This window comes from Pseudonaja textilis, chromosome Z, assembly GCF_049901715.1.
Source record: "Pseudonaja textilis isolate UNSWEBS1 chromosome Z, rPseTex1.2, whole genome shotgun sequence".
Classification (NCBI taxonomy): domain Eukaryota; kingdom Metazoa; phylum Chordata; class Lepidosauria; order Squamata; family Elapidae; genus Pseudonaja; species Pseudonaja textilis.
In genome coordinates, this window is record NC_142008.1 from 110,612,349 (window position 1) to 110,636,591 (window position 24,243).

The 24,243-nt window shown below is 41.6% G+C and overlaps 1 protein-coding gene across 4 annotated transcripts in view; it reads left to right on the forward strand.

Annotated features, from left to right (window-relative positions):
- Nucleotides 1-910: 910 nt before the first annotated feature.
- The window catches only part of KHNYN (KH and NYN domain containing), a 31,496-nt gene continuing 8,163 nt past the window's right edge, over nucleotides 911-24,243 (forward strand). Inside the window, exons 1-6 of one of the 4 annotated variants that reach the window (XM_026722546.2) lie at nucleotides 914-1,295; nucleotides 4,198-4,452; nucleotides 7,156-8,984; nucleotides 9,412-9,542; nucleotides 10,687-10,783; nucleotides 18,781-18,888. In XM_026722546.2, the coding sequence (XP_026578331.1) occupies nucleotides 1,245-1,295; nucleotides 4,198-4,452; nucleotides 7,156-8,984; nucleotides 9,412-9,542; nucleotides 10,687-10,783; nucleotides 18,781-18,888 (2,471 nt within the window). In that variant the 5' untranslated portion in view covers nucleotides 914-1,244. Of the gene's footprint in view, nucleotides 1,296-1,448; nucleotides 1,557-4,197; nucleotides 4,453-7,155; nucleotides 8,985-9,411; nucleotides 9,543-10,686; nucleotides 10,784-18,780; nucleotides 18,889-24,243 lie in introns of those variants that run through there. The other 3 variants (XM_087915226.1, XM_087915224.1, XM_087915225.1) reach the window with 3 other exon arrangements.

A 24,243-nucleotide genomic window follows, 5' to 3' on the forward strand; every position in this document is an offset into this window, starting at 1 on the left:
ATTCCAGACGATGAGAATGGGTGTGCCAAAGACGTATCTCTTTTGAGTGGATCACATCGGGGTCACCAGTTGTGGTGGTCTCTCATGAAAAGAAGACACTACGCAAAGTTGTCTTGGGATGAGAGCGCAGAGCGAACTCTGAAACCCTCTTTTATTAGAAGCAATCTTTGTTAACGTAGCAATTTTGTTAACGTCCTATCACAAACGCATTACATCACACAACACGCACTGATCATTCGCATAAAGCATACAAGGCTGCAGAGTTTAAGTTTGCTACAGTTCTGGTTAAGAAATGGCAACAATTTGTCTTTGCTCCTTGCTCCGTGTTCCAGCCAACCGCCAGAAGGCTCTGTTGTCCTAGCACGTACACAAAGAACAAAGAATCATAGTTCCCACAGAGGATGGATGGACAGATGTAGATAGATATAGGAGAATAGATGGATGGATGAATTGGGTGAGTGGATAGATAATAGATATGGATGGATGGATAGATAGGATATAGATAATAGATGATGGGTCGGTAGATTAGATAAGATAAGATGGATGGATGGATGGATAGGATAGGATATAGATAATAGATGATGGGTAGGTAGATTCGATTAGGTGGATGGGTGGGTGGGTAGATAGATAATAGATGATGTAAGATAATAAATAGGGTAGATAGATGACTGATAGGTAGGTAGGTAGATTAGATAGATAGAAAGATAGATGATAGATAAATAAATGATGGATGGATAAGTAGATCGATTAGATAGAAAGACAGACACAGACAGACAGATAATTCGGGCAATCAAATAATTTATTTAATGAGTTATAATAACATTTTGCCCTATGCATTGGGCCCAGAGAAACCCAGGCACCTTTGCAAAAGGGAGATGGAGGGGGAGGGGGGGAAGGGGCGGGAACGAAGGGAGAGAAAGAAGCGTCACTCTGCCTATGTTCAGAAACCTCTTGTTCTTCGCCAGGGCAGGAAGTTACCGCGGCAGAGGAACCCCCATGTCCTTTTCCCCTTGAGACGCGCCGCCCAGTTGGGAAACTCCAGCTCTGCACAAGCAGTCGGGCGCTTCCGCTTGGCACTAAGATGGAAGCTGATACTTGAGCGCCAAGTTTGCTGAGTTTTATTTTGGGGGGGGAATGGTGGTCTCTCGCGGGAGGGATCAGGGCAGAGGAAAGAGCACTCCCTCGTCCTCCTCTCTCCCCCCCGCGAAAGCCCAGCCCGGAAGAAGACTCAGCGATGGGAACGGATGGAGTGGTGGTTCTCAGCGGTGTGGGGGCTCCCTGGGAGACTCCAGCAGGTAAGGCGCACGGCGGAGCGCACAGATCGGGAAGCACGTTTTCTTTCGGGACTTCACTCCCTCCCTCCTTTCGGGGGAAAGGGGAGGGTCGTACTGGGCTGGAGGCAGGGGAGTGGGGTTTGGCCAGTCCCTGTCCCCTCGCCCACCAGTTCATCGGGGCGGCGACAGGGGCAGGATCTCCAATTGCCCACTGGGCTCGTGGTGGAACTCGGGAAAGACGCCGGGTTGGGATCTCGAGGAGGAAAGGAGAATTGGATGGGGGTAAGTTTTGGGGGCGGCTGGAGAGTGGGCTCTTCGGCCAGATCGTCGGGGCAGAGAGGCAAATGCTCCCTCTGCCTCCTTCAGCGCAAAGTGTGTGGGTGCCGCATCGTTAGCCGAGGCTAGTTTGCCCAAGAAGAGATCGTGACTGTGAAGGGTCCCTCTGGTTGTCGTTCCCCGTCCCCTCCTTCGTTTCTTTTCTGAACCTTTTGCTTTTATGACGCTGGTCTCGTCTCGGATGAGAGATCCCTGTTTTCGGGCCGGCGGCTTTTTGTTCTAAGGAGATTTATGTTCTAAACTTTCCGTAACACCGAGTCAACTTTTGTTTTGTTTTGTTTCTCCTTTCGCTTGGAGAAGCAGTATGAAAATAGTGAGAAATCCCCTGGCATGAAAGTGGCGTGTTTTTGCATTTCCTGGCTTTTTAAGGTTCCAGTTGGTCGGGATTCCATCCACCCCAACTTCTGGGTGGATCCCCAATCCAGTGGGACGAAGGGAAACTCTCCTGGGTGGATCCTTCTGCCGCCACGAATTGGACTAGCAGACCTCCAAGGTCCCTTCCGACTCTTGTTATACTACGTTATTATATGAATCGAAGTTGGCCTTTGGTGTTTACGTTTGCTTTCCTTTTATAATCCACTGATCGTTTGATCGTTTAAACTTTGACACTCGCAGCACTGTGGCCTGGAGTCTGCCTTCCCTTTTGATCTCCCTGAGGGAAGGCAGGATTATAAATATGACAAATATACCGAAATGTAAACCTTACAAAAGAAGCCCGTGAGAGAGGTTGACACGAGTGGAAACGATTGGCCCAAACTCTCCTGGCAGGGCCATTCAATCTGATTCTATGCTTTAAGGATTATTTCACAGTGACCCTGTCAATGTTTTTATGACCGTAATCTTTTCCTTGCTTTGCCATCACTATATTATAAAGGTAGTCCTCAATGTATGAACATGGTGGATCCTAAAATTTCTGTTGCTAAGTGGGACATTTGTTAGGTGAGACATTTGCTCCATTTTACCACCTTTCTTGTCATAGTTGTTAAGTGATTCACTGCAGTTGATCAGTTAGTAACCTGATTGTGATGTCAGTCTGGTTTCCCCATTGACTTTGCTTGTCAGAAGGTCTCAAAAGGTGATCACAGGACCTTGGGACACAGCCACGGTCATAAATATGAACCAGCTACTAAGCATCTGAATTTTAAAAAAAATACATTTTATTGAATACATATTAAAATATTGGACAGAGTGTGACCTTTCTGGCATTTTCTTTGCCATACATACTATAACTTAAAACAAATAACCTTCTACTTATGTTACATTGCTAAATTTGTACTATTAACATATCCAGTATATTCATTTATATTTACAAAATAAAACCTCATGTTTTGCTATTTTTATACAACCAATTTTCCACAAAACTCCATTGTATTTTCATAAATACCATCCAATTTCAATTCTACAAATCATTATTTTCTGTTCCGACCAGCTGCCAAGCACTTGAATTTTGATCACATGATCATGGGGATGCTACAGTGGTCGTAATGGTGAAAAATGGTCATAAGTCACTTTTTTTCAGTTCCATTGTAATTTTGAATGGTCACTAAATGAACGGTTGTAAGTTGATTACTACCTGCATAATATAATTATTGTATTTGTCTTTGAAGTCAAGCTTTTCTTTTTCCCTCCCTCTTCCTGGAAGATGAGGTCAGCATTATATAGGCTTTGGGAATCGAAACTTATTTCTTTAAGCTAAACATTTAGAACATGGGTGCCCGACTTCTTTGCTTGTCTTAGGCTGCATGTAAAATATCTAAAATAATTAATGTATACAAATAACATAATTTTAAAATTATTGTGGGGCTGTATTTGCTAGCTGTCCAGGGTCACATGTGACCCACAGGCCATAGATTGGACACACCTAATTTGGGTGAAATTAAGCATTTAAACTATGTATGTGGGAAAGATCCCTAATTTTCTTTTCTCATTTGCATGTCCTTTACTATTGTATTCAGAGTTGCAAGTCAGCACTATTGGCAGATTTGTTTTAACTCCCCAGGGCTGATTTTGATGATAAGTGCAGCTTTATGTTGCATGAGCCCCTTATCAATGCAGAAGCAGGAGTTTGCTCAATCCAGTTGGAAATAGAATAAGAACTGAATGCATCCTTAAGGGAGCGGGGACAGCTGGTCTGCTGTTCTGAATATTGCCACTTCCTCCACTCTTAAGTCCTCTTTTCTTTTTTAAGTCATGTGACCTTGAATAACACTAGCACTCAGATTTATATAGTGCTTTACAGCCCCGTCTAAGCGGTTTACAGAGCCAGCATATTGCCTTCAACAATCTGGGCCCTTATTTTACCAACTTCAGAAGGATGGAAGCTGAATCAACTTTCACCTGGTGAGAATCGAACACTATCAGGCTGCTTTGCACATTCAGCTGGATGTTTGGACTGGATGTGGCACTTTTACCAACCTACTGAGTCCTTCCCAAGTTTGCGAGATAGGCAGATTGATGTTTCATGGATACTAAAGAGACTGAAAGCTTTTAGCAGCCTCATCCTGTGTCCTTTTGCTCTCTTGTTTTCACTGCACTTTCATCTCTCACCCACATCCCTTTTAATCAACTTGCTTTCTCTTCCTCGCAGCTTATTAGCTATGTAGCATCTTGGGCCCTCAACATCTGGCAGACACAAGCTTCCATCATGCCGAACAACAGGATCCTGGACGAATTTGCGGTGGCCGAGGAGGCCCAGGAGATGTTGATGCAGCACCGTCCTCAGATTGAGCACCTCTTTCAGGTGGAGCTGAATGTCATGGGGGTACTGGGATCAGACCCCAAAGGAGCAAGGAAGATCTGGTTGCAGTTGCAAGGAAACCAAGAGAATCTTCACAGGGCAAAGGTCAGGCAAACTTTGATCCTTGATCCAGTTTAATTCCTTTTTTAAAAAAAATATTTTTTTTATCAATATATAAATTAAATATATAAATAAATATTATATTTATTTAATATATAAATAAAAAGAAAGCAATGTGTTCAAAGTCCATATATACAGTGTGTTGCTTGGTTGCATTGTTTGGAGTAACATTCGTCATAATCATAGTAATAGTCTTCTCTAATGATAATTTCATGACAACAGTGCTTTTCCCTCATAACATTGATACATATTAATTAGTAAAATTAATCAAAATTAATCACAATTAATAAGTTGCAATAAACAACCCTGATCGTGAGATTACAAATTCCTATAAAACAATTTATCATAATTTTCTCGTTTGCCATTGGGAAACAAAGTCTCCAGGCTAAATGCAGGCTAATGTTATTTCATGAGAAGAAAATTATTCAGTCTGATTAACAGCAATTTTTCAAGGCCTTGCTTGGCAGTTTTGTTTCCTAACTTCTGTCATCTAACTAACAGTGGTCATCTGAATCTGAAGTTGGAAATACTTGGGTAATTGTTGGTAATCTGGCTCTGTAAACTAAGTTGGGATGTTGGAAAAGCTGCTTTACCAAGAAAATGGTGTGATTTTAGCCTTGAAGTCACTATATTAGAAGAAATTTCCATTTGGTTCAATGCCAAGCCAGGAAAAAGACACTAGGAAGCTGATTGGAATGATAGTTTAATAATGAAACAGAACCACATGTGATTTTGGGCAGCTGACCACATGGAATTGAGAGTGGGTGGCTTTTATACCCTCCCTGGGCTCTCTGTTCCTGTGCAAGAACATGTATTGGCTGTTGTAGGAGTTATCCAGAGGTCATAGCTGACTTTATAGGTTGTCAGAGCTATGTTTAATTGAGGGTGATGCAATGTCCTTAGGAGATTGTGCAATGCCTGCTGCTAGATGGTAGTGGGTTAATACTATTTATGCCCTAAAGGGTCATGTCTTAATCCCATCATCCTGGAGCTGAAGGTCTTTTGTTTTGTAGATAGGCTGGTTCAGTCCTTCTCAATGGGCACAATATATCTGCTGGCGGCAGGGAGCTGGGGCTCTGAGTTTCTGTTCCCTTAAGATTTTTTATTTCTCTTTTAGGGGAAATATTTTATCTTGCCTTTTTAAATATTTCTCAAAATATTTCATTCTTCTAGCAGGGGGTGGCTTCCCACAATGACGAATGGAAGGTTGACTTGAGGAGATTTGACTTAAGTTTAGCTCTGTAACAGAGCTAAACAGTAAACATGAGTTAGTGCTAATGATCAGATGACTGCAAAGAATACAAATCCTTCCATTCCCCACCATTCAGTTAGAACTGATGAAGCTTCTTGGATGAGAAGCAAAACATTTTCATAGAAAAACAAACAAACCTAAGAAAGTCGCCTTTTGAAAAGAACTTTGGGGACAATACTGATTGGGGTTATTTTCCTCCAACTTTGGGGAGAAAAATATTTAATGTGAAAGCCCAAGATGGATTCATTATCCAACTTAACAGGGCATCTTTTAATTCCAAGAAATTTGCTCCTTGGTCAAGCAGGCGAGAATTGTCTCAAAATTTAGCATAGTTTCTAATCTGCTTCACCAAACGCTTCTGTCTTCAGATTGAACAATTTTAGTTTAATTTCATTTTATTTTTTTACTTCAGGAAATGGGTACAAAATGGGTGAGTTTTCTGGAAAAAAATAGAAGAATTTCTAATGCACTAAATTTGATTTACTGTATTTCCTTAATTACACCATTTGCTTATTTTTTCTGTATAAACAGAAGCAGTTCCTTATTTACATAACTCTGTACTTTGTAATTCTGTGCAGTCCAGTGTAGACAAAAAAAATGGCTTATGCAAGGATTCCTTGGATCACTTGCACAGTACAGGGAGTGTTTCAGTGTTGTTTTATGTTTTCCTTAGTTTTCCAAAAATATTTTAAGTGAATATCGCTTATTTGAAGTAGTTGAAACAGTACACTTGAATAGATTCAAAGCTTGGCTCAGAAACTGTTGTTGTTGTTACTACTACTACATTTTATTTGCTGGTTATCTTACTCTAAGTGTGTCAGACCCATAAAAAATGAAGATATAAAAAGGAAGCTTAAATTAAGCAAAAGTAAAATACAACAGTAAAACAACTAAAGAAAACAAAGAAAACACATCAATATGATTTGTTAAAAAAGATGAAGAGTGGAAGCATAGAATGGATTAGGGTTAGAGTTATTAATCTAGCAACCACCTCCAGAATTATGTTAAATATGTGTGTGTATGTGTGTGTTCCTGTGTTTGTGTATATACACACACACACACATATAAATACACACACACATATATCATAACTATGATTTATTTAACTGCATTACTCAAAGCAGAAGAAAAATAGTGGTGCTGTGAGCTATGACTATGCCAATTTTTAGCAAACCCAAGAAATAATACAATTACATTGTATATACATGTGCTTATGAACTCAAAATACAGAACTGGCCCACAGTAATCCATATTGTAGGCCCACAGTAATCCATATTATATCAGGTTATGAATAAATTGCCTCTTTCCAGAAATGGATTTTTCTTTTTCTTTTTTGTAGTGTTGGAAAAAGTTCTCTTCAGATGTAATTTTCTGTCTAAAAGTATTCTGTTTCAGACACATAGAATGACCATATTGCACCTTCTTGTGTTTTCCAGGAATACATCAAAGGTCTTTGTGCCCCAGAGGTTCAGGAGGAAGTAGAGTATCCTAAAGAGATGCAGTGCATCTTCTTAGGTGCCCATGGGTTATTTCTGGACTGCCTCATTCGAGGGACATCTGCGAGCCTCACCTTTCTACGCCCGGGCACTCTCCTGATCTCAGGATTGGCAGAAGCTTTTGTCATGGCTCACAGCCGGATCCAAGAATTTGTGGGGAAACACCAGAAAAACCCTAAGCTACCAGAAGAACGGGAGGCTCAGGTTAAACGGTCCTTCCGGGAACTGGTGGAGAATTATGATGACAAACATGCCATGGATCTTTTGATCTTGCCCACTTCGGTCAAAGAGGAATTGCTTTGTTTGGTCAAGGAGATTCAGGAAGAAGACAAGGAAGGACAAAGGAATGGCTATAAGACACCGTTTAGTTTCGGGAGAGATTGTTTACTGGGGTGGGAAGCCAACGCTGTGAATAGTGGCAGATCTGGGTCTCAAGATAGGCCTCAACCTGTCTTCGGCATACCTGAAAAGCTCCATCAAGTCCAGGAACAGAATAGAACTAGAGATTCCGGTCCTGACTGGACTGTGGAATTTACCAGGCCACAAGAATCCCTTCAGAAAGCTGCAGATTCGATGCAACTACCATACCCAGCTAGGCCTTGGGATGTTAGGACTAACTCACCTACTGTGGATGCAAAATCTCAGGACCAAAAACATCTTCATGTCCCATGGGATGATTTTTCCAGAAGTTCTGATGAAGCCCAATTGCACACTAAGCCACAGGGACATCTGCCTGACTTGAATGGTCCTCAGCATTGGCTTGAGGCCATGACCACTAAGAATTCTGGGCTTCCCAAGAGTTCCTCTAAACCAATTCCAGCTACCTCTCAGATTCTATCTGGATACAAAGTCTTGAGAGAAAACTTGGAGGATCATCAAACAGTAGAGAAGAATCCCCTTTGGGCAACAGAATCGAGTCTCGTTAGTTTGCCTGAGGAAACCACTGAGGAGGAGGCAACATCTGACATTTTGCTGTCATCGTGGACTGAAAAAGAGTTCAAAATGAGGCTAAACTTCTTTAAAACGATGGGCTACGAAGAGCACGTGGTCAAAAAGATACTATTGGAGGGTGGAGTTCAGGAAGCCCCTTCAACTATCTTGGATAGAGTCCAGATGATGGCAGCAGGCTTGCCTCAAAACGAAGATACCTCCCCACCTCAGGAAGAGCCTGAACGACAAGGGCTCGATGCTTTGTCTCTGGAGGACCCATACGATGAAAACAGTTACGTCAAGGAACTGATCAAAACGGCAGTGGTCAACTGTGGCCATTGTCCCAGCAAGATCCCCACAGAAATACAAACAGGAGCCCCATTGGCAAGTCTCCTGAGGCAGCTCAATGAGAAAGGGGAACATCAAGATGAAGATGAGAGTGCGATAGGGGGATCATCAACGAAGCCAGAACATGGAGGCCAGTTTGGCACCCAGAGGGCAACCATTTTGAATCACGGGGAATCTTCTCAGCAGAAGGCTCACCCGGAAGAAAGGTGGAATGGTGTCCTTTCGAATCACAAGGGTGTCCATGTCCCAGCAAGTAATCCTGGAGTTTCTCCCACTGCTAATTTTTTGTCCTCTCTATTGGATTCTGAGGTGACCCAGTTAACCGAAAGCACCAGCGTGGAAGCTCTTCACCAGGCTTCCATTTCTACAGTAACTGGAGCTCAGCGCTTTGAGGAGGCTCTCCAGACTGAATTCAAGCTCAAGTTGGCCAACACACCAGGGAAGAAGAATTTGCGGATGGTCATTATTGATGGTAGCAACGTGGCCATGATGTGAGTTGGGGCTGGGGAAGAAAATCTGATAAAAATCCAATTCTTATCACTATAGCCTCCCTTTCCCTCTCCTTTCCCCTCTCCCTCCCCTCCTCTTTCTTCTCTCCCCTCCCCTCCTCTCTTCCTCCCCTCCTCTCCTCTCCCTTCTTCTCCTCTCCCCACCCCTTCTCTCTTCTCACCCTCCCTTCTTTCCCCTCCCCTCCTCTCCTAAGGATAAGAGTCATAGACTTGTTCCAACTTTGTGGGCCATTCTTTACCTAATATACAGGTTTGTGCTAATTGCCTCCACTTTTTTCACGAAGTCCTTCCTGTTTCCTCCTACATGCTGTCATTTGGAGGGCATCCCACAAGTGACTCAATTGACTTTCCCACGTTCCTGACCTTAGACTTTCATAGATCTAAATCTCTACCTGTTTTCTTTTCTCAGGCATGGTCTGAACCAATTCTTTTCATGCCGAGGAATCGCCCTAGCTGTGCAATATTTCTGGGACCGAGGCCACCGTGAAGTGAATGTCTTAGTGCCCGCTTATCGAATGGAAGAAGATTCCAATGTGAGAGGTGGGCAGTTTTTGCTTTTTTGTTTTTTTGTTTTTCAAAAGCAGACACCTGAAACACCTTTTGGCTGATTTCCTGCAGGAATTTTATTCAAATCATGGATGGCTGAAAAATGTATTGAATCTACGGTATGTATTTGCAAATGAATGAAATGGGGATGCTGGTTATTTAAACATCATATGGAGGACTTCCACCAGCATTATCTAAACAGAGGCATTTGTAGCAGTCTAATGGCTCAGTGGCTATTGATCAGAAATGTCAGCAGTTTGGCAGTTCGAATCCCTAGTGCTGCGTAATGGAGTGAGCTCCCATTACTTGTCCCAGGTTCTGCCAACCTAGCAGTTCGAAAGCATGTAAAAAATGCAAGTAGAAAAATAGGGACCTTTGGGTGGGAAGGTAAGTGTTCCGTGCGCCTTCGCTGTTTAATCATGCCGGCCACATGACTACAGAGACGTCTTTGGGCAGCGTTGACTCATTGGCTTTGTAACAGAGATGAGCATCGCTCCCTAGAGCCAAAAACGACTAGCACATATGCCCCATATTCACGGGAGGAACCTTTACCTTTAATAATCCAGGGAAAGAGAAGCCAGATACTACTACCCTGGCTTTTCTAGTAAATACTAATATTAAAAATAGTTACTCGCCGATTTGTTGCAATGTGGAATGTTTCTTCCCATTTATTTCTTTTATTTCAAGTATATTTATACCTTGAATGGCCTGCTCTCCCCATGTCCCTTTCAATTCTCTTGTGAGATTGAGGAGCCAATCAGATGCATAGATTGGAGCTCATCAGCCCATCAGATGCATAGTTTGAGGTTAGAACTCGTTAACAAATCAGATACCTAGACTGAAGGTGGAACTCATGAGCCAATCAAATGCATAGATTGAGAGTAGAACTCACCAGCCAATCAGATTCACAAATTGAGGGTGGCTAAAGATTTCAGTGTGAGCCTCCCTAATTCTTCAACCATACTGGTGGCTACTGCAGCAATCCTTCATGGATTAATTTAAGGAAGACATCTTGTTGATATCTAGTGGAACTTCATTTGTGTTGAGCTGCAATCAATAAGCAAATCTACTCGTGTATTTTGACCACTGTATTCTTTTTTTCTTTTTCCCTGCTTCCCTACCCCTTCCCCAATCCCAGAGAGGCACTTTTTGACTGAGCTGCACAACCTAAGAATCCTGTCCCTTACACCATCACGGAAAATCGACGGGAGAGGCATTGTCCCATATGATGACAGGTGAGCTCCATTGTTGGATTAGTTACTAAAAGCAGTCAGTGTTTCCTGGAGTTTCTAACCTTGGTTGTTTGCTTGCAGATGTTTCATTACCCAACTAGGTAATGTCATTGGTGCTGGTAAGTGTGGGGATAGTTCCCTGTTTCCATCCATCAGTTTATCCTGCCAGTGTTGGTGAGAGTGTGCTTTCCTCCTTCGTAGTTTCTTGATTGGGGTGTTGCTTTCTGCTTGTTTGTCTTGTATTAATCCTTGGTTTTGGTTGCTGGAAAGGATGTGTACTGGTTTGTTTATTCCCTTCTTAGCTTTTTATTGTCTCTTTTTAATGGTGTGTAAATATGGCTTATCACCATGTGTTTATTGGTGGCTGATTTGTCTGAAAGCCAAGCTTCCAGGAATTCCCTTGCATTTTTGGATTTAATGTGGTTTGGGATGTTCAGATTCCCAGTTGAAACTAGGTTTGAATTTGCCCTGTTGTAAGATAATCTTCTATTGGAACAAAAGTTTTTGTGCCTGCAGAAGTGGTTGCTGCTTGTTTAATTCAGGGGGTTGAGTCACCAAAGGAATATGGAAATCAATGCACCTCAGAGTGGATATGGAGCAATTCTGTTTGGAGTGGAAACAACACCTTCAAACTGTTGTCCCACCACTCCATGCCCCTGTTCAAAATCATCTTCATAGTTTATTTTTTTATTATTAGATAACTTTCAAAATCTGCTTCTTCTTGTTCTTCTACAGGAGGTGCCCAAGATAGTTTAGACCAGGGGTCAATAACCTTAAACACTCAAAGAGCCACAAAGGTCCTAACCGGAAGCCCCCTGTTCAATTCTGGAGTTGACCGGAAGAGTCTTCTCCTAGTGCAGCGTCCTTTTTTCTCTGCTAACCGAAGTCCGGTTCTCCCCACCATAGACTCTCCTCCTAGCACAGTGTCCTTTTTCCTCTACCTCTCCTAACTGGAAGCCCTATCAATTGTGGAGCCGACCAGCAACAGGGAGCTGCAGCAGAGGGATGAAAGAGCCACATGCAGCTCCAGAGCCATGGGTTGCTGACAGCTGGTTTAAGCTAACTTGAGAATCCCTCTTGGGACCATTACTGACTTTGTGGTAGAAATGACAATATTACAATATAAGACCCTTGTTTTTTGAAAAGACTCAAGAGGCCAGAACACACACAAGACCCATGATGGCGAACCTATGGCATGCGTGTTGGAAGTGGCACGCAGAACCATTTCTGCCAGCATGTGAGCTGTTGCCTGGAACTGATTCACTGCGCACGCATGTGCGCCCTTCCACCAGCCAGCTGATTGTCGGGTATCTGCCATGCATGCACAGGTGGTGGTGGGCACAGGTGGGGTCACAAGCGCATTGCATTATACATGCAGGGATACATGCGTGTGCACTTTTGGCATGAGATGACAAAAAGGTTAGCCATCCTTGCCCTAGACTAATGTTGTCAGTTGCTAAGTCGTGCCTGACTGTTCGTGACCCCATAGATCATAGCATACCAGCCCCCCACCCTGTCCTCCACTGTCTCCTGGACAGTATTTACCCAAATTCATGTCTATTTCCATCGATGACACCATCTAACCATCTCATCCTCTATCATCCCCTTTTCCTTTTGCCTTCAACCTTTCCCAACATCAGGATGTTTCCCAATGAGTCCTTGATTCCCACTTGTATTTGAGCTTGACCAACATTAGCTAGGGATATTCTTCAATTGCTTTTACGTACTCAAAACAGCTCAGTCTTCTAATAATGTAATCTTACTCGTGGTCTCAAATGCATCAAGTTGTGTGGATTTTTGTTTCTGTACAAAATGCAGAGGATTGACGTTAAAGATGTGGAAGGCTGCGAAGATTTTCCCACATCATCAGGTATTTTCCCACGTTGTGCTTTTAAAGTTGTAGCAACGTTTCGGCAGAATCTCATCTGCCATCATCAGGCTTCTGTATTGTGTTTGTCTATGAGTCAGACTTTTACAGTTGTTTCAGTTTTAAATTTGGGGCTAGCCTACTGCTGTGCCAGAATGGTTTTTTCTTCATCCTGATTGGTTGGGAGTCTTGGTCTGTGTTTATTGGTCTTGGAGTTTGCTGTGTTCTGCTTGATTGGTATTTCTAATATCTTCTGTCTGTTTTGTGGCTCTTTTTGTGTCTTGATTGGTTGGCAACATTGTGTTCCTGTATTGGAGGCTTTTAGTGCAGCTTGGCTCTGAGTAAATGGACGGCTATCATTTGTTAGAAAGCTAGGTTTCATCTAGGTGTCTGGTTGGGGTGTGTTTGAGCTGGAGGTATCAGGGAGGATCTGTTTGTGCCCAGGTGTTTGCCTGGCTAGTGGTGGAGATTTTCTTGTTTGTGAGTGCAGGCTTCCAAATAATGTATGTATGTATGTATGTATGTATGTATGTATGTATATACACACACACATACATACACACATACACACATACATATATATGTATATATACACATATATATAAACACACACACACACACACACACACACACACACATATATAAAATCCAGGCCCTCTTCTCTATTCTCTTCTCTATTCAGTGTAGTTTCTGGATTACAACAGTTCACTTAGTGACCATTTGAAGTTGCAAGGGCACTGAAAAAAGAGAGTTATGACCCTCTTTCCCACTTAATGACTAACGTAGCAACTATGGCCACATGAGCAAAATTCTGATAGTTGGCAACTGACTCATATTTATGACAGTTGCAGTATCCTAGGGCCACATGATCACTTTTTTTGATCTTCTGGCAAACAGAGTCAGAAGCCAGATTCATTTAACGACCATGTTACTGACTTAGCATTGTTGCGATTCATTTAACAACTGTTAAATGGTCATAAAATGGGGCAAAATTCACTTAACTGTTTCATCTAGCCACATAAATATTGAGCTCAATAATGGTTGTAAGTCAAGGACTACCTGTAGTAATCTTGTGTGAGTTGGCTTGTACAGGGTTTTTTCAATTCTTCATTCACCAGCAAATATATCCATTTAAATGTGCACATGAGCTGACGCATGAAGTCAAAACACGCTTTGGAGTTTTGAAAATGAACCTTTCTTGTAAGCCAGTAGGATTTTTTTGAAACTCTTAGATGCAAGATGGCAAATGCATAACAATGGATTAAGAATAGAGTAGAGTAGAATCGAATCAAATAGGATAGGAAAGAGAATAGAGTAGAGTAGAGTAGAGTAGAGTAGAGTAGAGTAGAGTAGAGTAGAGTAGAGTAGAGTAGAAGAGGAAAGAGAATAGAATAAAATAGAGTTCAGAAGAGTAGAGTAGAATCGAATCAAATAGAATAGGATAGGAAAGAGAATATAATAGAGTAAAATAGAATAGAATAGAACAGAACAGAACAGAATTATTTATTGGCCAAGTGTGATTGGACACACAATGAATTTGTCTTTGGTGCATATGCTCCCAGTGTACATAAAGAAAAAATAAAATACACTCACAAAGAATCATAAGATACAACACTTAGTGATAGTCATAGGTTACTAATAAGCAATCAAATCATACATAGGTTACTAATATGCAATCAAAACATACTAAGAAAACGAAACAATATAAATTGTAGAGATACAAGCACCATGGTTATAGTGATAAGTGGGAAGAGATAGGTAATAGGAAGGATGAGAAGAAGAATAGTAATACAATCTTACTAAGCAATTTGACAGTGTTGTGGGAGTTAGTTGTTTATGGGAGTTAGTTGTTTAGTTAAGGATGGGGGCAAATTCAGAAAGTTGGCTTAGGGTAGGATAAAGCTACTGATCTCCTGCCTGTCATCAAATTTCTCCATTGAGATCAACACTTGAATTAGTACAGATGAGAAATTCTAACACAGGGCCTTACACAAAACAAACATTCCTGTTTCAGCATTATTAATTCCTTCTTCATTAAAGAAAAGGACAGAATTTGAAACAGACCATTCTTCTTTCGATCAGAAAAGTAGATAGGATAACAGTTTGTGTATTTGTGTGCAAGCACCTATATTTGTGTTGCATACTGGGGAAGCATTTGCAGCCAGCTTGCTGTTTGCTGCGGGAACTTTGAAATGTGTTATTTGATTAATAGCAAGGATCAAAATTGGTTGCTTCATTTGTGCTTATGACCTTAGGACAAAAACAAGAAAACTCCTGCCAAGGAGCAAGCTTTTATGATAAAGGACACTATTTGTAGCTCTGGGATAAGTGTGTGCTGGCCTATTGGTAAAGACAACCACCTCTCAAGAAGATTGTGTTCTGACCAAGGCTTATGGAGACGCTAACAAACACACGTTAGTCCCCAAACCCTTTTTTCTTGATTTCAACAGCTGTGAATTTTAGTCACTCACAGCCAGTAATCAACTTGAAACAGTTTGTAAATAGTTCCATGGAAGTTTGCCAAAGTTCTTCAGGATAAGTCTGATAAGCACACATCTTTATCTTCCTTGAAATGCTGCCAATGACTAAATATCCAGTTAGTTATACGTGGTCAAAAGAGAACACAAATTCAACACAGATTTTCAGGTTTCAAACCAACCAGTATGATCAAAGTTGCTTCCTGCAAAGATTCCTGTCCTTTTGCTCCTCCTTTATGTCTTATGGGAGGGCCAATCACCTCCAAGCCTTACTCCTGAGTCACCCCTTTTGTCTTAACTGTTCTTGCCTTCTGGCAGCTCTGCGCACACGTGCACCGGGAACAGGCTCCCCTTGTTCCTCTGCCTTGCTGCTGTCAGATTCTGGGGGCTCCGGAGTCAGCACATAACCCCCAGATGGCCCTGGCCCCATCTCTGTATCAGACACAGGACCCTCGTCCAAGTCCTCCCCAGACTCCCAGATTGGCATATATTCCTCTCCACTGTCCGACTCTGCTGCCATCTCTGCAGGCTGCTGACTGACCATAATAGGTTGAAAGTTCAATCCTAGGTAGCAGCAAATGTTTTTTTTTTTTCCTAGGGTGCAAAGAAAAAACATCTGCTGTAAACTCTGCTGTGTGGCATGAGGAAGGGCATCTGGCCAGTAAATGTTCAGCTTCATCCAGTCACTCCGGCTGTACCCCAAATTAAGGGCTTACAGGGTCGTAAAAAGGGACTATTTTATCTGTAGCAGGGTTGAAATGAAGGGTCTTTGGTGCTCTCCGAGCTTGGTTGTTTTCCTGCATACATTTTCTTACCCAAACTAGGTAATATCATCAATGCTCGTAAGGAATGGATCAATAGCACTGATGATGTCATCTAGTTTGGGTAATGAAACATCTGCAAGAGAACAAGCTCAGAGAACACCAGCGACCAAAAGTTGCTGTTCCACCTTTAAAATATTTCAAATTGCTTCTTTGGGCAGGAAATATTGCTTGTGGCCAAATTTGGGGAAATTGAGATGAACATGCAGAGAGAGCTTTTTTTTTCTTTTTTCTTTTTTGAGAATTATCCACCCAGTTATTTCAACATTTGCTGAGCAGAACTGGTGGATAATAATGAAGTCATTCTTTTACAGGGACTGGTAATGGGATTTTCCCCAGGGCTTTCTCGGTTTCAAGGCAAATGAACGGCTTCATTTTGTGTGTGTGTGTGTGTGTGTGTGTAGGTCACATGAGTCCTTAGACACCAAATGGAAGCAGGAAATGATTCTGCCAACCGATTAGACACACAGTGAAAATTTAATTTTGGAGTCAAATTCCCTGTCGTACTAAGGAACAAAAACCTGTTGCGGCCATTAAAACAGACAACAGGATTTATTGCAACTAAGTATTAAGTTTACTAAGCGGTACTTTGCTACTCAACTGCTTTGAAATTCACCCAGTTTAGTACTCAACACATTTTTGACACAAAAAAGTTTGTCCCGGCACTTGTTTGTTTGGTACTCAATGCACAAAGTAGAATATGTCAGTGTCGGCTGCCTTGTGGCTTACTAGATTATTCCTTATGGGAAAAAAATTGTTTAGTACTCATCGCTTTTGGTACTCATCTTACCTCCCAGAACCAATTAACAATGAGTACCAAGGCACCATTGTATTTACAATGATTTAATAGCCCTCTTGCCTCACAAATAATCCTAGAAATAGAAATTTGGGCTCTTGCGCAGAGTTTGAATTTATTCACTTTGATGGCCCGTTCTGATTCTAAAGATCTGTGAAAAGAAGTAGGGAGATAACTTGTATGTGCCTGTGGTTGGAGCCCCTAACTTCCTAAGCTCTATTGTGGTTTATTTTTGCATGTACTCACTTTTCAGTTGAACTAGTTCAAAGAACTATAGCTTAGTGTAAGTGTGAGCCACCTTGGATATTCCAGCAGATGCTTATCTTGTTGGATACAGAAAATAACAATATTTGGAGAACTATTCCCAGCTGAATGTGAGGTGTACATTTAACAGTTGATTATGATTAAGTGAGGATTTGATCCTTAGTCACTCCTCCCAAACTCTAGATAGCCATCACTCTGCTAAGTACCTAATTTCCACAACACTGTCTTATGCTTAAAGATATTTATCCATTTAGTAGGGCGGTATTGCTATTATCCTTCTTATCTTTTTCATCTTATCTTTCCTACTACCTTCTCCTGGGGGTATCTTACGGTTTTATCACTTGTTGTTTGCATCTTATGAATTATGATAATTGTATCTATCTTATAGGGATGTGGTGGCTCAGTGGCTAAGATGCTGAGCTTGTTGATCAGAAAGTTGGCAGTTCAGCAGTTCAAATCCCTAGTGCCATGTAATGGAGTGAACCTCCGTTACTTGTTCCAACTTCTGCCAACCAAGCAGTTCAAAAGCATGTAAAAAATGCAAGTAGAAAAACAGGGATCCCTTTGGTGGGAAACTGACAGTGCTCCATGTTCCTTTGGCATTTAGTCATGTTGGACACATGACCATGGTGATATCTTTGGACAGCACTGGCTCTTTGGCTTTGTAATGGAGATGAACACCACCCCTAGAGCCAGAAACTATTGGCACGTATGTGCAGGGAAACCTTTACCTATCTATCTTATGATTTATGATCTGTGACTTATCACTTTGTTATTTGTATGTACACTGAGAACTTAGGCACCAGAGATGAATTCCTTGTATGTCCAATCACACTTGGCCATTCAAGAATATTCCAATTCTAATTCCAATATATCAGCCTGGTAGAGAAAGAACAGGAAATGGTGTAGCGGTCCCATTGTTTTTTTCAGCTGAGGTTCAAGAGAAATCCTAGATTGTTTGTTTCTTCTCACTTTTATTTTCCATCATTCAGTCTTGTCCGAACCTTGGCGATTTTGTAGGCAAGTGCTCTCCATGCTACCCTTTCAGGCACAGCTTCTTTCAGTTGCTGGATGTTCATCGTTGCATCAACATCTTTGATGGCATCAATCAAGCAAATTCTTTGCTTGCCCATATTGTTATTCCACCAACCCTTCCTAGCATTGACTTGTCCAATGAATTGGCACCCATGACATGGCCAAAGTAAATCAGACATACTCTTCTGACTTCATGTCCATCCATCCATCCATCCACCCACCCACCCACCTACTTACCTATCTACTACCTATCTGTATCTTGGCTTTCCTATGTTTACAAATAACTCAAGGTGGCAAATATATCCAACTTTCCTCCACCTACTTTCCCCACAGCAACAATTTTAAGAAGTGAGTTGAGCTGAGAGAGAGAGGGACTGGCCCAAAGTCACCCAGTTGGTTTTTCATGGTTAAGGCAGGACTTGAACTCACAATCTCTTGCTTTCTAACCTGGTGTCTTTGTGGTTGCAAACAACGTGGCTATCTCAGTAACTCATGGATCAATAATGGTAGACCGAAAAGAGATTGTGCTCTGTTGTTGGTATGGCTGTAAAGGAGAAACAAGTCTTGCTTCCTAGACAAGACCTTTGTCCTTCCAGATCTTTTGCAATGTGACAAGTATCCATGATAGATGTGAATCTTTCCTCAAAGGAAGTTTGAGAACCTTGAAACAGACATGGTAAAATTATACCAATTAATTTCGCTATTGGGTCTTCTTTTACATGTCTTTCATTGGACTACAGAATGATGTTGAAACTAGCAGAACAGACCAACGGGGTTATTGTCACCAACGACCAGTTCCGGGACCTTGCCAAAGAATCGAAGAGATGGATCAAGATAATCAAGGAGAGGTGAAGATGGATTCTTGAATTTGGGAGCTTAGTGGGGTAGAGCAAGAGGCAATATTTTTTATGAAAGGAGCTTCTAGATCAGGGGTGGGGAAGCATGGCCCCTTTATGACTTGTGGACTTCAATGCCCAAAATTCCTGAGCCAGGATGACTGGCTCAGGAATTCTGGGAGTTGAAGTCCACATGTCACACAAGGGCCATCATTCCCACCCTGATCTAGAAGGTCCTTTCATAAAAACATGTATAGATGGTTCTGGAGTTTACTTTCTTTTTTGAAATATTTTTTATTGTTTTATATCATACATTTCCTTTCTATGTTGAGCAGTGTGCTCTCTAGGTGTCTAAGGTGTAACATACAAACATCATCATCAATATATATATATATATATATATATATATATATATATATATATATATATATATATATATATATGTTTTCTGAGGTTCTCATGGTATTTATATGTAGATCTTTGGTTGTTCGGGTTTTCTCCCGCGTAAGATTTGAAGTATCTAGGCAACGTTTCGATGAAGTCTCATTCATCATCTTCAGGCTTCTGTCTCCAGCTCTGTGCTTCTCAGAGTAATGAGAAGAGTTGCCTAGATACTTCAAATCTTACGCGGGAGAAAACCCGAACAACCAAAGATCTACATATATATATATATATATATATATATATTTTCTTAAGTTTTCATGGTACTTACATGTATGGCATTCGGCTTTGTTCGAGTATTTTCCCACGTCATAGTAGTTGTGCTTTTAAAGTTAGAAGTGACGTTTCAGCAGAATCTCATCTGCCATCATATATACAGAAGCCTGATGATGGCAGATGAGATTCTGCTGAAACATTTAGGGCAGCCTATTGCTGTGCCAGAATTTTTTTTTCTTCACACTGATTGGTTGGGAGTCTTGGTCTGTGTTTATTAGAAACACCAATCAAGCAGAACACCTCAAACTCCAAGACCAATAAACACAGACCAAGACTCCCAACCAATCAGGGTGAAGAAAAAAACATTCTGGCACAGCAATAGGCTGCCCCAAATTTAAATCTGAAACCACTATAAAAGCCTGACTCACAGATGAACACTATACAGAAGCCTGATGATGGCAGATGAGATTCTGCTGAAACGTCGCTATAACTTTAAAAGCACAACTACTATGACGTGGGAAAATACCTGAACAAAGCCGAATGCCACATATATATATATATATGTTTTCTTAAGTTTTTGTGGGTACTTACATGTATGGCATTCGTCTTTGCTCGGGTATTTTCCCACGTCATTGTAGTTGTGAAGATGAACACTATACAGAAGCCTGATGATGGCAGATGAGATTCTGCGAAATGTTGTTACAACTTTAAAAGCACACTACAATGACATGGGAAAATACCGAACAAAGCTGAATTTTATATAAAATTCAGCTTTGTTCGGTATTTTCCATGTCATTGTAGTTGTGCTTTTAAAGTTGTAGCAACATTTCGGCAGAATCTCATCTGCCATCATCAGGCTTCTGTATATATATATATATACAAATATGATAACATCAATCATATTATAACATATACCGGTATTATCTCCCATTATAGTTATCAATTATATAACTGTCAGAAATATTTACACATCTGTTTTTCTTTCTCCTATAAACCATATTTCACCTAATTTCACTCCTCTTAACCTCAATAACTGTCATTTAACCATTTATAGAATAGTTCCCATGTTATGAAATAGTCCGAATCTTCTTTTCCTTTAATTTTTAGGGTTATCCTATGGGGAGAAATAGGGTGAGACCCTGACTTCTTCCTGACAGGAATTTTTTGATTGATATACAAAGGTTGAGAGAGTCAAGGAAGCTGAAGATTTGCCCTCAAAAGTCAGGTTTTAAAATCAGGCAACCCAGAAATAGGCATTTGATACAGTCCCTTGAGACTGTACCATCTGGTGTGCTCTGAGGGGAATTACACATTTCAGTGTCTTTCCACTAATTAGCAGGCCACGCATTGAAAACTTAAGATGTCAACAAGGGCAATTCCAAGAGTCCTTTATTTCTACACTTCAAATTTCCAAGCTTGTGGGGAGCAGGGAGTTTCTTTTGAGAAGTGGTAGAAACCACAGGCAGACAGTTTTAATTTTCCCTGTGTTTCTCCTGGGAGGCTTTAATTACGAAAACAATTTTTAAAAAATCTACTTATTTCCTACTTTACTACTTATTACAAAACCTATGACCTATGACCAATTGCTTAGTTAATGTAATCAATTGATGTAATTAATTAGGGAATACTTCACGGGTAGGCTTCAAAATTTTTAGCAAAGGGTTCTTGCCTAGTTGCTGGGTGGGCGTGGCCATGGTGGGCGTGGCCTAGTCGGCCTCCTGCACCATGGCAGGCGGGGGGGCATTATTGCCCTCCACTGACTCCAGAGGCTTTCTTCGAGCCTCCAGGAGGGTGAAAACAGCCTCCTTGGGCTCTGCAGGCTCTCTGGAAGCCAAAAACAGACCCATTTCCAGCCTTCCCAAACTTTTGGGAGGCCCGTTTGTGCCCTGAACTTGCCTACATCCAAAACGGGCCATTTGGGGACTCCTGGAGGGGGAAGATAGTGTGGGTGGGGCAGGACCAGCCAGGAGTGGGATTTGGGGGTTCTCTGAACTGCACAGAATCTTAGCTAGGGGCCTCCCTAACCCCTGTGAACCCCCAGCAGCCCACCCCTGAATAGCTTGCCTCTGGAGTTGTGGGTCTTCCATCACTGTAGGTTTTCAAAAATAGACCAGGTAATCAATTGATTAGGATCGTACAATGGTCTCCTGCTTTGAACGGTGGGTTGGACTAGAACAGGGGTTGCCAACCTTTTGGACCTCAGGGACTACCAAACTCATAATTTTAAATCCCAGGGTTCTGTGGGCATGGCCTAATTTGTGGGTGTGGCTTGGTGGTCATGTGACTGGCTGGGCATGGCTTGTATGTAAATATTATAAATATTTATATAAATATTGAGTGTTTTATAAAAAAAGAGCAACCTTTACCCCAAATCAGGCAAAGCAGGCAGGCAGATTGAGTTGCTCACAGAATCACTGATTCATTCAGATACCTATCTGCCATCGGCTAGCTCAGTCTGTCACATAAAATTTGCTAGCAAGCAAACTCACAAAATTAACTCACAACACACCATATATGTAAATACTGTGTTTCTCATATAATAAGCCAGGTTGTTTTTTTTTTTTTTGAGCCCTGAAAAAATGGCTAGGCTGTCTTTTCAGGGGTGACTTAATTTCCACCCCCACTTGCATCTTCGGGCGGGTGGGCGGTGACGGCTTGGATGTTGACCTCGGCATTAGTGGGGCAGTTCGTATCGGGGTCAACGCAGGTAGCACCATATCGGGTGTGCAACAAAAGTACTTCCTAACGGCAAGCCCCCCCCCCCCACCATTCCCCCCATTTTGCATGTTTTAATATAAGCCTTAATTTGGGGGGAGGGGCTTAATTTCATTTCATGCCTATAAAACATGCTGGGACTTCCTATTGGGGGAGGCCATATTGTTGGAGAAACAGGGTATTGATTTTTTTTTATAAAATAGAGAACAACTTTTACCCAAATCAGGCAAAGCAGGCAGGCAGATTGAGTTGCTCACAGAATCATTCAGTGATCTATCTATGTGCTGTCGGCTAGCTCAGTCTGTCACATAAAATTTGCTTGCTGTGAATCTGCACTGAATAATAGAACTTTCAGTCCTAAGGGAGGTTCAGCTGTACTTAAAAGCAGAGTTGAAGATCTAAAGATTAGCTAGAAAGCAAGAAATCCAACTATTTCCTGCCTCCTAGCTAATCTAAATCTCCCGGCACAGCAGAACAGCTGATGGTCAGAAAAATAGCAATTTAGCAGGCAAGTTTGCCGGGTAAGGAGTGAGTGGGCGGGGAGGGTTCCTGCCGGCCAAGTGGGTGGCGCAGCCTTGTGTTTTGGCACAGCCTGGATTAATTGCTTTGGGGGAGTGCTCTGGGGGTGAGATTTCTCTGCAGCCCAACAAAATTTTCTCATGGCCCACCAGTTGGCAACCGCTGGACTAGAAGACCTCTAAGGTATCTTCCAGCCATATGATTCTCTGCACAATTGAGCCCAACATTTCCGTTCCTAAATGAGACAGTGGCTTAAGTGAGCTTTGTCCTATTTTACGACCTTTCTTGCCGCAGGCATTAAGTGAATCAGTACAGCTGCTTAGTAGCATGATTGTTAAATGAATCTGGCTCCCCTCTCCCATTGGCTTTACTTGCCAGAAGGCCGCAAAAGGTGATTATGCATGACCCTGGGACACTGCAACCATCATAAATACAAGTCAGTATTAATGAATATTTAATTAATGAATTAAAATTAATGAATTTTAATTATTTATGTCCATGGGGATGCTGCAACAGCCATAAATGTGAAAAACGGTCCCGAGTCTCTTTTTTTCAGTGCCACTATTGCAATTTCGGTCACTAAATGAACAGCTGTTAATTCAAGGACTATCTAGTGCTATATTGTGTATTATCCAATGCCTATGTCTACACTTATTGGCATATCTTACTCCTAAGCAGTCTGCTCTTCTTTGTTGCTTGGGCTTACAACCAGACTTTAGCCAACATTTAGCAACCTTCAAGTTGGTTTCTGTTGCTATCTGGTGAAGTTCTCAAATGCTGGTTTCTCATTTTGTGCTGGGGTTGGAGAAGGAAGCTCCTCGGGATTTCTGCTGGAAAGTGAATCTGCTGGGATCTCCTTCCCCATTCAGCTTGTCTGTGCTGGTTTGGTGAAGTCCAAGCTTGCTCCTCCTTGACCATTTAGTTATTTATTTATTACTATTCTTCTTCTCATCCTTCCTGTTACCTATCTCTTCCCACTTATGACTATAACCGTGTTGCTTGTATCTTTACAATTTATGTTTTATTTGTTTTCCTAGTATGTTTTGATTGCTTATAGCAATCTGTGACTATTGCTAAGTGTTGTATCTTATGATTCTTGATGAATGTATTTTATTTTTTCTTATGCACACTGAGCATATGCACCAAAGACAAATTCCTTGTGTGTCCAATCACACTTGGCCAGTAAAGAATTCTATTCTGTTCTATTCCGTTCCATTCCTTATGCTCTTCTCTTCTCTTCTCCTCTCCTCTCCTCCCCTCCCCTCCCCTCCCCTCTCCTCTTTCTTCTGCTGAGCTTGACTGCTGCTTCACTCTCTTTCATGTACATTTCTCCTTTCCGCTTTCCCACCTAATGCAGAATTTTCTCCAAACACACCTACTCAGCCATGCTCAGGGACTCTCAACATTTTCCTCTTAGGCTTTGAAAACAAGTATGGGAAAGATGCTCTTCAGGCTGCAGTCCTGAAGTTCTAGGAT